This window comes from Sphaerodactylus townsendi, linkage group LG07, assembly GCF_021028975.2.
Source record: "Sphaerodactylus townsendi isolate TG3544 linkage group LG07, MPM_Stown_v2.3, whole genome shotgun sequence".
NCBI classification, from domain to species: Eukaryota; Metazoa; Chordata; class Lepidosauria; order Squamata; family Sphaerodactylidae; genus Sphaerodactylus; species Sphaerodactylus townsendi.
Window position 1 is genome coordinate 80,089,650 of NC_059431.1, and position 18,198 is coordinate 80,107,847.

General features: G+C 41.8%; 1 protein-coding gene across 3 annotated transcripts in view; it reads left to right on the forward strand.

Annotated features, from left to right (window-relative positions):
* The window catches only part of JAK2 (Janus kinase 2), a 91,103-nt gene that overhangs the window by 47,542 nt on the left and 25,363 nt on the right, over nt 1-18,198 (forward strand). For 2 of the 3 annotated variants that reach the window (XM_048503149.1, XM_048503148.1), the window contains 8 exons: nt 505-650; nt 4,535-4,856; nt 7,666-7,785; nt 9,318-9,475; nt 11,318-11,429; nt 13,655-13,841; nt 14,298-14,425; nt 17,432-17,566. In XM_048503149.1, coding sequence (XP_048359106.1) covers nt 505-650; nt 4,535-4,856; nt 7,666-7,785; nt 9,318-9,475; nt 11,318-11,429; nt 13,655-13,841; nt 14,298-14,425; nt 17,432-17,566 — 1,308 coding nt within the window. Of the gene's footprint in view, nt 1-504; nt 651-3,691; nt 3,945-4,534; nt 4,857-7,665; nt 7,786-9,317; nt 9,476-11,317; nt 11,430-13,654; nt 13,842-14,297; nt 14,426-17,431; nt 17,567-18,198 lie in introns of those variants that run through there. The other variant, XM_048503150.1, reaches the window with a different exon arrangement.

The window sequence follows — 18,198 nt, forward strand, 5'->3', positions numbered from 1 at the left end:
CAGAGCATCAGAATGTGTGACATAACATAATGAAGTCAATAGAAAAAATTGCGGTCTAGAACACGGTATGGTAACTTTTGTGGCCAGAGTGCTGAAAAAAATGACTGTGTCTGCCTGTGAAGTTGGTGGTGTGATGACAAACAAAGGGGACCAAGGAAGAGACAAGAGATGTACTTGGCCCTTCCATCCACTAAGGGAAATCAGTTAGGCTGCAGGTCAGTGTATGGGGCTATCTCACTATCTTTTCCTGTTTGTTTTTGAGTGTCTGTTATGGCCTACAAGATTAAGGCACTCTTTCCCAAAATGATTGGGGAGGGGGGGTCTCTTAATCTCTAAATGATTGGTAGCTGTTAGAATGGTAGTGTCCTTGCAATCTAATTTTTGGAGTCTCAAAAATAATTTGGGCAACTTGTGACCATTGTGATATTGTAACCGCAATATTTTATCTTTGTGGGTATCTTGCAAAGGTTCAACCTGAGTTATCTGCTTCCTTTTTGCATTCAGTGGCGAGAAGACTTTGTCCATGGATGGGTAAGGATGTCTGTTTCTCATGAGACACAAGAAGAGTGTCTTGGCATGGCTGTTCTAGATATGATGAGAATGGCTAAAGAAAAGGACCAAACTCCATTGGCGATCTACAATTCTGTCAGGTAATTAATTTGCAATATCATATTTATTGACATACTACATTTTAAAATAAAAAATTATCCTGTATAATAGTGTTCCTGAGATGTTAATTCCTTCATATGACCTATCCAGAACATTCTAACAGTTGCGTAGCTGATGAGTAGATTAACAAAAAGCAGTGAGGCCTCTAGTTGAAGTGAATGACTACAGACTATCAGGAAGGTCACAAAGTTGTTCAAAATTCAAGTCTAATCCCTTTCTCCTAAACACTCTTCTGTGAAAAAAACCCCAGTTCAATCATATAGAGTTTATCTTTGTGGGTATTTTGTACAGCCCCACATTGGACTGCGCTTGCACAGACCTGCCATAGAACGGTTTACAAGCTTTCTGTTTTGCAGTTCAGAATAGCACTCACTCCCCCTCGGTTTAGGAGGGAAGGCTCCTGCCTAAATGGCCACATGATGGGAGGGGGAAGAGTACTAGTCCCTCAGTTGTTCTTTCACCACAATGGAGGAAAGAAATTGCTTCAGCTCTGCTGATTCTACACCTCATACCAGGCCTCAGGCCCTGTGAGGTAGTTTTTCTTCAAAATTGTGAGTCTTTCTCTTCCACCATGGGACTTAAGAAGGCCTCTGCCCTTTCAAAAAGCATAGGACTTGTAATTTGAAAATGGCTAACACTGATAGTCATAAGGAGTGCCTTTACTGCTTCCAACTTTGACTTATTCTGCGGGGAAGCTGCAGTGGGCAAAGCAGTTCTTCAGGCATTAGTCAAATAGACAACCTCACATCCACCACCAAGCTACTTGAGCTTGCTAGTCTCCCAAGATGGGGCTGCACAGAATACCCACAAAGATAAAATATAATGTTGCACTTACCTGTGTAGTTGTAGTTCATTGAGTGGGTCTCTGCGCAGATATATTCCCTCCTATCCCTCAGTGGGCTGTTATATTTTTCTGCACTGCAGCTGGCTTTCCATGTCTTCCTTGTCTAGTCATGGTGGCAGTAGGAGAACTGAGGGAATAGCACTCCTCTCCCTCCCATCATGAGACCAATTGAATGGGAGTCTTCCCTCCCAAGGGGAGGGGGGAGTGAGTGCTCTCCAGAACCGCAAAGCAGACAGAAAGTTTATAAATTTTTCCATGGCAGGCCTGTGCAAGCACAGTGCCAATGTGTGTCTGCACAGAAACCCACTTGATGAACTACAGTTACACAGGTAAGTGCAACAGTGTATTTCTGCTTCTGTGAAAGCTGAAAACTGTTTATTTTTCCTTTCTTTTGCTATACTTTATTGTCCTGTCTTCAGTGCAGTATTGCATAGGACTATGCAAGTGCAGATTGATTGCAGAGAACAGACTAGAACACTGCTAGAACTTCAGAGCACTTGGATTGCTCCCTCTCCCCTCCATCTGGAGCTGAGAGTGGGCTGATTTTCCATCTAAATGGTCACGTGATGGATATGTTCCTCCCTCTGTTCTCTCTTTGCTGCTGTAGAGAGAGAGAGAGAGGATTGGTGTCAGCTGAACAGCTCATTTACCTCAGAGATTTTTTTCTTTTCGTCTTCTTTGTTGAAATGGCATTATTCTAGAAAATTTTTGGAGTGTAGAATGGAGACGGCTCAGAATGATGAGCATGGTGAATGTCTTTTCTGCCTTGGTGAGGCTCAGGTCTCCGATGCATGCCCATCTTTCTGCCTTTTTAATCCAAAGGCCAAACATGAACATCCCTCCAGACTCAAGGCTGTGTTGCGGGAAAAATTCTCACTTCCAGTAAATACTTCCACTGAGAAATCTTTTTCAAAGGGCTTGTATACCTTCAGTCTCTGCAGTCCCAACCGTTCTGTCTGATGTGACTTCTTACTTGGCCTTGGTAGCCAAACTGACAACTTCTGAGCCCCTCTTTAAAAAGACAAAAAAGAAGGTAAAGAAAATCTCTCAGTCTAAGGCTGTTGTCTCTGAAGCTTGTCGATGGTGCATCCACAGTCTGATTCCCCAGTTTGTTAATCAGCTGCCTTAGACAGATCAGCAGAGATTCTCATAGCCCGCTGTTTTCCAAAAAAGATTTTGGTTTCCCACTCTACTCAGATTATTTCATAGCCCTTCCAATGAAAGAGGATCTTATTACGATAGAATAACCTCTCCCGTGATGTCCCCTCCCTACACTGAATGGCATGTCTAATCCTGCCTTAGAGCAGGGTCTAGATAAGGTCACAGAAGTATTAATGGGGTCATGTAAACTGTCCACACACATGCTGCCAAATGCATGTTTTTGTGCAGTGGCACCCTATTTCTCCCAATCTGACTTGACTACAGAGATTCATGCAGCAGCCACCTCCACGCTGGACAACATCTACTCATTTTATGCAGGACTGGCCTTGGACCTACTCTGGAGGCTCCTGTTAGTTCAAAATGCAGCTGCCTGGGTCCTTACTGGGATCCCATGGTGGGTACATTTCCAGCCAGTGCTCTGCCAGCTGCATTGGCTTCAGATGAAGTACCAAATCAGGTTCAGGAGATACGTCCGTAAAAGAAATCTTGTTATGATGGACATTTGCCCCCATTGCACCCCATGGGCATAATTGACCCATATTACTTTTTGAAAGCCGGACAAAAACTTGTTTTTTTTAGAAGGCCTAAAAAGGGTGCAGCTGCTTCCTGGCAGACCATTTCTAGATGGGTAGTTTCTGTAATTTATTTGGCCAATGTCAATACTAAACTTGACTGTTTGCTGACTCTATGTCAGAGTCCATTCCACAAGGGCGCAAACTTCTTCAGCTACTTTCTTTGCCAGGGTCGATCATCAGGATATCTGCAAAGCGTCTTCCTAGACTACTTTGTCCAGGTTCCACCAACACTCTTCCATTGATGTGGAATCCAGGAGAGATACAGCTGTTAGGAGAGCAGTTTTACAACTGTTTTATTGACAAGCCCACACCTGCCTACATGGTTACTGAGCTTGCTACTCTTCCATATGGGACTGCACCGAAGACACAACTATGAAAACAAAGTTGCACATACCTGCAACTGTTGTTCGTCAAGTGTCTTCTGTGCAGGCAGGCACCCCTCCCCTCTTTACCCACTGTGGACTGCTGTTTGCTTGATTGATGCTCTTCCATGGCAGTGAAGAGAGAACTGAGGGAGGATACTCTCCCTGCTCTGTCTTGTGAACTGTTTGGGCAGGAAACCATCCCTCTCTCAATACTAGATGGAGGTGAGTGGAAACACCCTGGAACTTCTAGAAGCCTTCTAGTCAGTTCTCCGTGTCTGCACAGTCCAATGTGTGCCTGCACAGAAGACTCTCAATGAACAACAGTTACAGGTAAGTGAAACTTTGTTTTTTTTACTATTCTAAGCACCCTGTGTAGGTTCCTCAGTTACATCCTAACAACCAACCACCCTGTGGAATAGACTAGGCTGAGACAGAGGAACATCATACAGTAAGTTTCATGGATGAACAAAGATTTTAAACTCTGGACTTAATGGTCTGAGTATCCACTGAACTGGCTAATAGAGCAACTCAGACATAGGGAGATTTGAGAGAGCCACTGTAGTTGTGAGGTTAAACTGTGTCCATTTACCAGATTAGACTCCTGAGATGCTTTTCTAAAACCTATTGCGACAACCCTGGATTTTATTTTATTTTATTTAAAACCATTATTTGGCTCTGATTGTTGCAGAAAATCAGGTTTGACAGTATGATGCAAACAGTAAATACAATAATTTGGAATTCATCAGTTTTGGGTTCAGTCTGATTAGCTGTTAGGTTAAATTATTTTAGGATTCAGGACTGGTTGTTGTTGTTGTTGTTGTTGTTATTATTATTATTATTTCTTGTTAACAGAAATAATTCGTAATGTTGAAGTTTCTATGGATAAATTGCCATTGACCTGATGGATTTTGTATTTACAGCTACAAAATGTTTTTGCCCAAATGTATCAGAGAAAAAATCCAAGACTATCACATTCTAACACGAAAAAGAATAAGGTATAGGTTTCGCAAGTTTATCCAGCAGTTCAGCCAATGCAAAGCAACTGCCAGAAATTTGAAACTGAAGTACCTTATCAATCTGGAAACTCTCCAGTCTGCCTTCTACTCCGAAGTGTTTGAAGTAAAGGAGCCTGGCAGAGAGCATTCAGATGAAGAGAGTTTTGCAACCATTGTAATATCTGGAAATGGAGGAATTCAGTTGTCTAGAGGGAAACATAAAGACAGTGAAATGCTGGCAGAACAGGTAATCTCTTTTAACTCATATTCATTACTTTAAAGATTTCTGGAAACTAAGGTTAAGCCAACACAAGAAAAATTTAGGCAATATATATTTTAATATGCTATTAATATGAATAATATGCCATTGAATATGCAGATATAGTGCGAAGGCAGTGTAATGCAATTTTTTAAAAATGATAATTTAGATAAATAAGTCCCATTTAAACTGTAAGAATGTGAAAATCTATCTTTTCCGCGTATGTTATGTTTATTTTGAGTAATGGAATAAAATTTAAAATAAAACAATCTGAAAACTGTTGGAAGCCGTGTGATCTGATCTTGGCATTGGAAGACGTATTGCCTAATTAGATATTCATACTGAGCAGTAAAATGCAAAATAGGTCTTAAAACATATAACTTTTGTGGAAGATAAAACACCAGCATTAGGGTCTGATTGAAAGCTTCTTACATCTCCTAAAACTAGAGGAAACTCTGCACACCCATTTCTCTTTTGCACCCTGGGCTAGTTTCTTCTGTAGAGCACCATGTCCATGCTGGAGCATAATAAGCACACTAGATGGTACCAAAGAACAGAGGATCTATTTGTATTTGTGCATATGCAACTCCCGTTGATTTCAGCTAACCTTATTTGCACTCACCATTAAGTAGAATTGCTGCCAAGGCAATAAAGATTGCTTGTTTCTTGTCACAAAAATAACTGACTTGGTATTAGATGTGGTCGAAGATACAAAGAATGGCAGTCTTTATTTTGCAGTGGCATTGTAAGAGTGTATAACTTGACCAAGAAAGCTGTAATGATACAGAGTTAACTCAATCGTTAAAATATTTTATCTCTAAATACTGTACTCTCTTTGAAACAGTCTGGTAAATTAAGCAAAGGAGAGTTGTTATTATGCAGAATTGTTTGAAACAAACACTTTTGCATAACTTATTCTGCATTACACTTATTATATAAGTGATAAGACCATTACTTAAAGTTAATGATGCTTCTTATCTAAAGAGAGAAGAACAAACTTGAATAATGACATCTGTGTACACTGATGAAGATCTCACTGATATCATATCAGGATCCTAATTCTTCTGGTTCACCATAATCTCTGCAATCTGTCAGGAGTAACCTTTCGCTAGTCCACCACTGCTGATCCCACCAAAGGGAGAAAAGGCAGCAGCACTCCTTCACTGTGCTTGAATCCAGCTCAAAGAACAGAATCCCCAAAGGATACTTTAAGTTGAATGTTACTGCTTGAAATAAATTATAGCAGGATGAAAAGTAGAATTAAAAATAAGTAGTTCATCCTGGAAGCAGCTGTGACCTCATTGAAAGACATTCTCTGATACATCTCACATTTGGAAGTTCTTTCTCAGACATTTGGAATTACAGGCAAAATTTGTAGGACAAGTGATTAACTGTGGGCCTTTTCCCCACTTACCTTAAGCCCCGCGCTACTTGAGGAGAGTAGCGCGGGGTCCCCCGGCACTCCCCACGAGAGGAGGCAGCGAAGCAGCGAGCCAATTCCCCGATGCTGTGCCGCTGTCGCGGCTCCCTCAGATCACCGTGGCATCCCCTGGAATTGCTCTGCAAAGGGCATGCCTTTTGATGACCCCTGTAGAGAGCCCGGGGTCGTAGGGATGCACCTACAAAGGCATGGCGCCAGGATGATCGGGGATAGGGGGGATCAAATCGAAAAGTGAGGGAAATTTTGATGTCATCCTAAGAAGAGTTAACCCTTCTCCACCCATTGACTTCACTATACTTTGAATGGTATATCTCTGATTAGGACTGTACTGTACTGTTAGTTGTCATAGTGGAAGATTGGGGATATTTTAGTGGAGTTTTGCTGTACTCAATATTTTGATGATCTTATTGAATATGGTTATCTCCAGAGGGCAGGGATCAGTTCCCTTGAAAAACATGGCTGTTTTGGATGGTGGCTGGGATCCTTCCTCTCCCCAAACTCTTCCCTCCTGAAGTCTCACCCCCTAATCTCCAGGAAATTTCAAACCTGGAATTATTGATATTATTATTTTTATATTCTTCCTTCTTTAAGCAATCTGGGGGTATTATAAAGAAGATTAGTTTGTTTAAATTGATATATTCCCCTGTTCTTGATTTGGGTATGCATTTTACTATGCTTACAATTAGGATAATCTGTTAGCATGCAGAAGGATTTGAGATACCTGGTGTATTCTATGGGAAAGCTCTCATGGAGATCACTTGATAAATAAACAAGAGTCTTGTGTCACCTTGAAGATTAAAAAAAATATTGCAGTATGAGCTGCCATGGATTATACAGCTCTTTTCATCAGATATGTATGGTGGGTCCTCACTAATCAGACTATGTAATTTCCCCAGTTTTGCTAAGGAGGTTAATGCATGTAAATGCTGAAGAATTCCAGGACCTTGCGAAGTCCTTGGGAGACGGTGTTCTTGATTAATTAAGTAGATTCATGCTGGAGACTCCTTTTTTGAAGTTCTTTCCTGAAAATGAAGATTTTGGGCATTTTGAGAAATGTTCTCACTTGGGTTTCTGAGGATTATCTTTTTTGTTAAATTATGTCCATCTGTTCTTTTTGCTAAGTGACTGATCTGTTTGTCCTGTTGTAAAGAGGTAAAAAGCATAATTGACACATGAAGACCAGTGTACTGATAAATGAGTCCCTTTTGGTCTATCTGGTGTTTAGGTCCTGTAACTGTTGATTCAGTGGATATGAGGATGGCATTGGCATCTGTGTTTGTTACAGGGTCTGATCCCTAGATTCGTGTCTCTGTAATGTCTTAAGTCATTTTCTAATAAATGAATACCTTTTTGCAGAACCTACAGACCTACTGTGATTTTCCTGATATCATTGATGTCAGTATTAAGCAAGCAAGCCAGGAAGGTTCCAGTGAGAGCAGAATTGTTACCATTCACAAGCAGGACTCAAATAATCTGGTATAATGACTTATTTTTTTAGCTAGTTATATCTGAATATATTTATTTCACTAATTGGATTGGATAATCTGCATTCATGACTAATAAAACACCACTGTGGGAAACCATGAGATACATAGGTGATATTTGTACATATGATGTAATTGGAATTGGAACTTGGGCTTAAGCATTGTACTCATCTTACTTATATTTCTTTTGTGAATGCAGAAGTTAAGAGTTCTTTGAAAGCCCATCTGTGTTTATTTGAATGCAGCGTTTCCCAGTGGAATAAGAATATGCCCAGAAACCTATTTCCAATTTCTGCACATGTAGAAGTTCCAGAGGAATAATTCTGTTTGAATGAGCCTGATGACTTAAAAACAGTGAAATTCCAGAAATTTCTGGTTGTGCCTTTTTCCTCACATGGAGGCACACTGAGGCAATTTTCTTTCCCTTGTCAAAAAACTTTCCCTAAAAATTAATGTGTGAGCATACCATAGGTTCTTTTTTTATAGTTTGAAGGATGGAGAAGAAACTTTTAAAAAACTCATTAGGAAACTGTTGTGTGAAATCTGTTGAATGTTTCAAGAGGCAGAGCAGAAACTAGAAGAGGTCTCTTCCACATTAGAACTATGGCTACACTTTGGCTTCTACATGCACAAATTAGGTTAGGACAGCAGGCCTCAAAGTGGATGGAAGCATTAATTCAGTAATGGTGATGACCATAAAACCTTAATGGAAGTGGCTGCGATCTAACAACATTTTCATGCTCCATAAAAATATTTTTTCCAGTTCCTAAAGGATGAGTTTGGAATCTAGATTTACTTCATCTTGTACTGTGCTGTGTGGATTAATCTGTGACAGCTGATTTTAATTTAGAAGACATGCTGTTAAAGCAGAGCATATTTTCTTTGGACCCCTCAATTCCGTTATAATCGCATTCTCTGACCTTTGAACCTCAAATAGTAATCTTCTAAATTTTTGGGTTTATAGTCTTAATTTGCATACAGGGGTTTGCGGGGGGAGGGATAATGCCTATAAAGAGGGCTCTGTGTATTGATAAACTTTTTTTTTGACAGAGCCACTCTATGGAGTTTATTTTTTATTTTTGGATATAGTTGCTGTTTGATGCCAGACTGAGAGGTCTTGCACACTTGTGACTACATATTATATTTGTACTATAGTGTAGCTTATGTAACAGTGAATCTGCTTTTTTTGTTTTGCTATGTTTCAAAGGCCTCATACATTAAAAAAACACCTAATATGTGCTGTAGTTCATATGTACTATAGTTCATAATGTTGAGAACATAGGCAAGCCGGCTGTGTTGAAGGCACATTTCAGCTTTCCAGAATATCTACATTCCATTGCCTGACATCGAAGCATTATGGCTTTTCTGAAGTAAAATAGAACTTCATCCTCTTATAAAACATAGTTGACAACTATTGCCATGCATTTTCAATTATTAGCATGTAGGAGCTGAAATAAGTATTCTGAGAAAGCAGGAGAAATATTTTTATGAAATATGTATAATTGTGTTCCTTTATCTTTTCAGGAAGCAGAATTTCATTCATTAAGAGACGCTCTTTCTTTTGTATCGTTAATTGATGGCTATTATAGATTAACAGCAGATGCTCATCATTACCTCTGTAAAGAAGTAGCTCCTCCTTCAGTGCTTGAAAATATCCAGAGCAATTGCCATGGGCCAATTTCGTAAGTGGTACACATTCCTTACATTTTACAAAACCTTGAAAACTTTGATCAGGGCAACTGTGAGTGCTGGGGACCCTGGCCAAGACACCTTTCCCTGGCTACACACATACACCATTTCCTCCTGCAGAAGGAAACCAAGCCTTTGCCAGCGAAAGAACAGAGTTCAGAGGTGTCCTATTCTTCTGGGTGGAACAGAGCAAGGAATCAAGCCCAGTTTAGAGTCTGCCACTCTTAGCCACTGCCCCACACTGGCTCTCAAAGAAAGAGAGAAAGAGAGAGGGAAGAAGAAAATTAAACCTTTATTAACCTTCATAGGAGCTTCTCCTTAAGTCTTGAGGGTAGAATTCACTTTTCTCTGTTGAGGCTGCATTTGGAAAAGGGTACCCCTTTTGAAAGGGATACAGTCTGAGGTGGCCATTATCTGTAAAGCCTGTTGTGAGAGGCTAACACTGCTTTTATTCATCCTGGCGGTAGAGTCAGATGACAGTCACTCACCTGATAGTGTTTTGCCCTGGTAGGGGATAGATGATGTCAGAGTATTCATTCAAAATTAAAGTATAATGTTATATTTTATTATAACTTGATTATTTCTAGTGTGACTCGCATTATTTTTGTATAACTAGATTATTATTTTAACATTTATTATAACTAGATTATTTTTAGTATGACTCAGTAAAAAACTTATCCTCAATTTTAAAAAACTATGATAGCTTAGCCAGCTGCTCTATTGGCTTCAACAGTTTGTTAACAGCACCAATGATTAATAAATTTCTGCTTAGTCTTGAAAGCAGAGAGGCTGTTTCTCTGATGGTCAAATCTCAGCTCTACCTCCCATTATCTTCCCAAAGTACATTTCCTACAGATCAAGCTCCTCCTCCTCAGCCACCAAATATACCTCAGATCACCAGCTTGATGCATCTGGCAGCTGATACTGCAGCTGATGTCATCCTCAATTACCACTTCCTCCTGCATCTGCCAAAAGCAGTTAGGAGCCAGCTCTGCAAGAGGGGTTTGGGCTCCTGGTCCATTTTTCTGCTCACAGCATAGGACAGATATGTGGCTTTTGGGGGTAGGAGCAGGGTATCCCATCATCCATGAGGCAGTTACTATGGCATTGCTGGTGAGGCTTGGCCCCTGCTGATTCTTCCAGGTTGAGGGCACAGCAGAGCAGTTAGCTTGAGTATCCAACACAACTGATTGGTCAGCAAACATCCCTCCTCCCATTCCCCACGAGTGCAGGATGAAAAAGCATTTACTGTAGCCGCTTTAAGTCAAATCAGAAAATTGGTCCTGATAATGTTTGCTGGCATTAAGTCTCCAAAGTTCAGAGGGCCTTTTGTAACCCTGCAGCCTTATGATATTTCAACTGGAGATTCCAGGTATTGAACCAGAGAACTTCAGTATGCATGCATTCTGTCACTTAGCTACAGTCATTCCCCTTGAGTATTGAGAACTTATTTTTATTTGTCAAAAGCAGACTAGAAAAAGGTAAGCAGATCTGTAATCCGTAAGCAATAATAACTGTTCCACCCAAACACTTACCCCACCCTGGGACATGGACAGTATATACCCCACTAAACATTCCCTCACTAGACAGTGTGTAACAGACTTCTCTCTGTGATATGCCTCTGAAGATGCCAACCACAGATGCAGGCGAAATGTTAGGGACAAGATCTACCAGACTATGGCCACGCTGCCCGGAAAACCCACAACAACCAATAATAACTGTGTTCAATAAAACTCTTGATTAAGCATTGGAATATCTGGGTGCAGGCTGAGGTTCAAAACTTGACAACTTTTCAGAAGTTAAAAAAAATCTTGCTTCTCTTTTTAAAAAAACAGTATGGACTTCGCAATCAATAAACTGAAGAAGGCTGGTAATCAGACTGGGCATTATGTCCTTCGCTGCAGTCCAAAAGAGTTTAAGAAATATTTTCTGACTTTTGCTGTGCAGGTTAGTACTGAGGATCAGAATTCAACTCCTTTGACTTTTCTCAGTTTTACTTCAGAATGTAATTGGCTTTCTCCATCTTTAATGAGTAAATAATTCATAGCATAAAAATATATCTGAGCAACATATTTGTTACTTTACATTTGAATGAGAAATTCCTGACAATCAAATCATTGTTGCACAGAAAAATTACTATAGGACCGTGGTGGCGAACCTTTGGCACTCCAGATGTTATAGACTACAATTCCCATCAGCCCCTGCCAGCATGGTCAATTGGCCATGCTGACAGGGGCTGATGGGAATTGTAGTCCATAACATCTGGAGTGCCAAAGGTTCGCCACCACTGCTATAGGAGCAGTTGACGTTACTTTCAAAATTAGGTTATGAGTGCCTAGTCTGTCATCTTGTGAGATTCACTCTGTAGTAATCCTGACATCTGATGCCAAGAAGCTAAAAGCTTGAACTAAAGCAGGGATATCAAACACAGCGCCCATAGGCCAGATCTGGCCAACTGCTGAGTCAATCCCTCTCTCGCTTCCAATCTTGCCTGCCAAGCCTGCTGCAGATTTGCCAGTCCAGGCACCCACACACCCACTGCTCTTGATCCAGCCTGGAAAACTTGCTGCAGTCTCACCAGACCAGGCACCCACCTCACTCGACTCCCAATCTGATTAGGCAAGCCACACTCCATGCCAGTGTGAAACAGTTATACACACACACACACCCAATTCTGACCACCTTTCCAGTGCCAGTCTGGGCTGATGAGCCTGCTGTGGAATTGCCAGTTGTAGCAGCCATCCTCCCAGTGCCAGCCACTTCTACCAGTACTATTCTGAGTGGACTTGCCAGTGCAAGCAGCCACTGCAGCCTGGCAAGCTAGACTGTCCCCACTGCAGGCTTACCAGCTGAGGCAGCCCCCCCACCAACTACCTCCCCAAAGCCAATCTGGGCTGGTGAGTTTGCTGTCCCCCCAGTGCTGACCACCTCTCCCAGTGCTATGCTGGTTGGGCTTGCCAGTGGAGGCAACCACCCCTTCACTCTCAGTTTGACCTGGTGAACCATATCCCCCACTGCTATTCTGGGCTGGCGAGCCCACTGTGGGCTTGTCAGCCAAGGTAGGCACTCCCCCTCCCCCAGTGCTGATCTGGATTGGCAAGGCTGCTGGAGGCTCACCAACCAAGGAAGTTATCATCCCGCCCCCCCACTCCAGGACCCGATCCAACTAAGTCACATGTCATCCATCCCTCTCATGTCATCCATCCCTGACATAGATTTTATTCCCCTTGACTTCCATTTGATTTGTGGTTTTGTTTTTAGTTATTCGATATCAATAATTAGTTGAACATATCTGAAAAAAGTTAATCCGAATACTTTAACATCCTTGAATTATTTATTTATTTGCTCAGTTTATATTCCACCTTTCTAAGACTTGAGGCAAATTACAGATTTTTTTTACATGCAGCCATAGAGCATGAGACATCCAATGAACAATGCAGTTAAACTAGGGTGAATAGTAGACAGGACAACCCACTGCCTAGACAAGGTATAGTAGAGCTGCAACAGTAGAAGAACAGTAAAAGCAAGGTAATTGCAGTGTACTACAATTGTACTCCATTATAAAGTCAGTCTATTCAGTTCTACTGAAGTTCTGTAAAGATGCCCTCCTGAACATTGTTATTGCACATTTTGCAGAATGATAGAAGTTTAGGAGCCTTCCTGACCTACTCAGGTAGACCATTCCACAAGGTGGGAGCCATCACAGAGAATGCCGGTGAACTGGTGGTTGCCAATCATACCCATCTGCAGGAGGGGAAAAGTCCCTGTTCAGCAGATTCCATAATGCCTTTTTATCCTCCTTCCAAAGAGTAAAGAAAAGAAATGTTATGTTCTACACCCAACTCCTAGCTGGTTAATGTCATTTAGACATTAAGCAGGAGAATATAGAAATTGTTCCTGCAAGGTTCCCTTGTGTCATCAGGAGGACGTTTGAAAGAAAGTTAAAGGATATATTATCTTCCACCCATAAAACTCTAATCTGCTTTAATGTTAATATAAAATTTATGAAGTCTGTTCTTTGGCAGAATACGAGAGAGAGAGAGACAGAGAGACAGAGAGACAGAGAGAGAGACAGAGAGAGGTCTTCTTTGACAATTAATAGAATGCAAAGAAATTGTTTTCAAAAATGTGTTTCCTTTTCTCCACTTCCCTCCTCTGGAACAATTCTACAGCGGGACAACATCACTGATTACAAGCATTGCTTAATAACCAAAAGTGAAAATGGAGAGTATAATCTCACTGGCACAAGAAGAAGCTTTACAAATCTCCCAGATTTGTTGAATTGTTACCGCACAGAAACTGTACGATCAGACAGCATAATTTTCCAGTTTACCAGATGCTGTCCACCAAAGCCAAAAGGTAAAGGACCTCCAATTATTACTGAAATATCTGACATTTTTCTTCAGTTGACTTTTTGTTCCTTAGAACTTTTATTTTCTGTAATTTGCCCGAGTTTAGTACGTGACCTGTCCCTTGAGCCAGGGAAAGGAGGAGAATCTAAGTGAGCTAACAGGGTATCCTCCTGATAGGTGAAATATGAAAAGAAGAGAGTTTCCAGGCCTTTTGATTGTTGATTGGTCCTGGAGCTAAGTGAAGGGAGAGGCTTCATTCTTTGAGGCTTCATTTGTTTAAGTGATTATTATGAGATTATGTGGAGTTATGCCCGATCTTTTCCTACTGTGCTGGCTCTTAGCCTAGCAAGCAGAAGCTATGCTTAGGCTCTAAGCCAATGTCAGTTTTCATAAAACTTGTGGCAACCTTTTGCATTCTTTGCTGTGAGTCATCAGGTGATGCCCTTTGCCGCCTTCTCAACAGATAAATCCAACCTCCTAGTTGTCAGAAGCAATGGAGTGTCTGATATACCAACATCGCCTACCTTGCAGAGGCACAATAACATCAACCAAATGGTCTTTCACAAAATCTCCAATGAAGACTTGATATTTGTAAGTTCTCCAGACTTGAATCCTTGTTTGTGTAACACCCGGATCTTAACTAAATGCAGTTGCTCAGGATCAAAATCCATCAGTTTAAACACAATGATAATATTTCTTAGGGATGCAGTATAGGAAAGTCTGTATACTTGGGCTATAGTTCATATAGAAAACTACACATTTGCTGAGTGTGTATGCAACCAAAGGGGCTTGAAAATAGAATTCAAGTGTTCCCTTTAATATATATTGACAAATGAATCTGTACTTTTCACCAATAAATTTTTTAAGAGCAGGATGATGCCATCCCCCACCCCCCAGTATAATGGGGGTAAATATGAGTACAGTTGGGCTGTGACATCTCTCTGCATTCCATCAAATTCAGTGGTGCTTACTCCCATGTGACAGCATAATTTGTATCCTTTGCTCCCCTGATTTCAACTATGTTTGTAAATAAGCTATTTGTCATCTGCTCCAGCACCTTCTGCTTTCCCCTCTCAGACCGGGAGAGTGAGCAATCCTGTGCCCAGCTCTGTGGGAGTAAGAATGAATGTAGTTAGTGGGATTTCCATTTGAATAATTGTGTGTAGGTTTGGCCTTTCAGCCTTTCTTGTGTGTGCATGCACTGTAGACCTCTGGAATTTAATTTTGGCTGTATTTATTCTTCAGTTGATACTGTTTCTGAGCCTGACTGCCGTCATTTGTTTTAAAATGTACACTCTTGTTTATGTAAGAATGTAGGAACAGCCCTGCTGTTCTTTCCACACAATAGCCAACCACTTCTTTTGGAAGGCCAGCTAACCAAGCACAGAAGCCAGAATCTTCCCTGATGTTGCCTCCTAACAGAATTTCAGAAATTTACTTCTCCTCTAAATATGGGGGGGGGTCCCTTTAGCCATGGCTAGTAGCCATTGATAGACCTTTCCTCCATGAATCTGTCTTAAGCCAACTGCTTGTGGCCATGATCTTTACTGGCAATGAATTCCACAATTTACTTTAAAAAGTACTTCCTTTTGTCTATCCTGTATCCATTGCCCAGCAACTTCATTAGGTGCCATTGAGTTCTAATATTGTAGGAGAGGGATAAAAATCTCCCTCTATCCACTTTCTACACATGTATAATTTAACAAATTTCTATCATGTTCCCCCTTGGGCTTGCTTTATCTAATTATTTTGGTTATTTGTTATCTACCTTTCCTGCTGAGACTCAAGGCTGTTACAGTGGTTCAAGCTATCTTGGAAGTTGGTTCCAGAAAGTGGTACTAGGGGGTTCCATGACCTTTGGCCTATGGTGTTGCCCACTCACACAATTTGATAGATTTTCCTGTAGCTCGTTACAATCCACTGTGGTTTTCACTATCCTGAATAATTTGGTATGATCTGCAAACTTGGCCATGACACTTCTCATCCCCAATTCCATTCGTTTTATAAATAAATTAAATAGCACTGGTCTCAATACCAGATCAAGGGACCCTGCTGCTTGTTTCCCTCTATTGTGAGAACTGTGGAGGAACTGTGGCTTAGTGGTAGAGCATCTGCTTTACATCCAGAAGGTTCCAGGTTTAATCCATGACATATCCAGCCAGGAGCGTATCTACAGAAAATAGTGTCCAGGGCAAGCAGTGAAATTGCACCCCCTCCCAAAAAAACCCCACTCATCTTTTAGAGGCACAGGCTTAGATTGCATGAGAGGGTGGTCAGAATGTTCAGCAGGGAGGAAAGAAACTTAGCAGCTCTTTCTACTGTCTACCCATCTGGTAGACTGAGAAGGGGGGAGAGAAAAATAGGGAAAGGGTTGAAGTTGAAGATAAAGAAAGAAAGGACCCTGGCCCAGCCCTGACCTGGCACTCACCAGGCACTCACCCAGACACAAGTCTGCTGTCCCCCTCCCCCTCCACTGGCTGCCTACCCCCTCACTAGCCTGCCTGCCACCTCTCCTGCTCTCTGCTGCTAGTGGCCATGCATCCTCAGTCTTGTTGGGGTGCCTCCTTGGACGATTCTTGCCCCAAGTCCCTATGCCTTGATCCCAGGCATGATGCATGCCTGCTGTCATTCAAGCTCGGGGGCATGGCAGGAAGGCAGCTCTGATCTGGGCCAGAGAAGAGTGGGAAACAGTCTCGAGTTTCCCAATCACCCCAGCTGGGCTTGGCTCCAGAAGGCAGACAGGAAGGCGAGTCTTGCTGAAGGGAGCTGAGCAGGGTACCCTGCATGGGAAGGGGAGGAGAGGCAAAAAGTCCTGCTTCCAGAAGCCCGCCTGCAACCCACTCAGGCAAGAAGAGGCTGTGCCTCACCCCAAGCCCTGAGCAGCACACATGTATGCACTCTCAGGCTCCTACCCCCCCCCTCCACCCACCCACCCACCCACCCACAAACACACATATCATTGTGCTAGGTGCTGCAGGCTGCAGCAACAGGCACCAGGCAGTGCAGTCGGGGTTCTACAGCCAAACTGCCGCCCCAAACTTCTGCCCAGGGGAGCTGCCCTGACTTGCCCCACCCTAGTCATGCCCCTATATCCAGTTGAAATTACCAGTAGTGGTTAATATGAAAGACCTCTTCCTGAGACCCTGGAGAGCCATTACCAGTCTGAGTAGACAGTGAAGCAAGGATCTATTTCAGCATAAGGCAAGTCATCCTTATGTGCATTCTTCTGTCTGTTTGTATACACTCTCTGCATTCTGTTGTTTTAACCAATTTTTAATCCATAAGATTACCTGCCCTATTAACCCATCACTGCTAAGCTTATTTAGGAGCCCTTGGTGTGAGGTAACTTGCCCAAAACCTTATGGAAGTCAAGAATATAACGAGTACCGAATCTCCCATATCTACATACATGTTAACTTCCCCGAATCACTTGGAATTGGTTGGTGAGGCAGGACTTCCTTTGTGGAAGCCATGTTGATTTGCTGTCAGTAGGCTTTATTCCTCAGCATGCCTCATTAGTTGAAAATTCACAGGTTTTTACAGTTAACTAACTCTTCCCTCTTCATCCTTTTTTCTTCTCATGCTGTTTTCTGTTAGAATGAAAGCCTTGGGCAGGGTACGTTTACTAAGATTTTCAAAGGTGTGAGGAAAGAAGCGGGAGACTATGGCAAGGTGCATGAAACTGAAGTCCTACTGAAAGTTCTGGATAAAGTTCACAGGAACTACTGTGAGGTTTGTGTTTGGTTTAGAGCACTGTATAGATGATGAGTGTAATTATTTGAGGGTGCATAGTGGCTCCAAAGCAGCGTACAGAAGTGCACTTCTACATGTTGAGTGTTGCACCTGTCATTTTTAAGGTTGTGGATTTCTAGTTCTTACCACTGAATAGGCACAAAATGACAGTTTTTACACAAACACACAAAATCACAGCTGTCAACATCCCTCATTTTTCTTACATCAACCCACCATATGTAGGGGTTCATTTTGCACCACTTGACCTTCACGTCATCCTTTTTACTGTGCTGGACAGCCCAGCTTTGTCCCAACAATCCCTCATAGTAGCCCTGCCTGATCACTCAAGTAATTCTGTAGTTCTGTCTGCGGAACACCTTGAAGTCACCACACATAATTTGACAAGACTGAAATCCAATATGCTAGGCTTTTGAGAAGAATTTCACCTCATTAATTTTGTCATGCCACTCATTAAAGCCACATAACCACACCCCAAGTGGCAACTACATTACTATATGACAGAGGATTGTCTGAAAACACATGATTCAGCAACTTTACAGAAGCTAAGCAGGATTTGCTCAGTGCCTCAATGGGTGATGGTCAGCGAATACATTACATTCTTGTCATTTCCT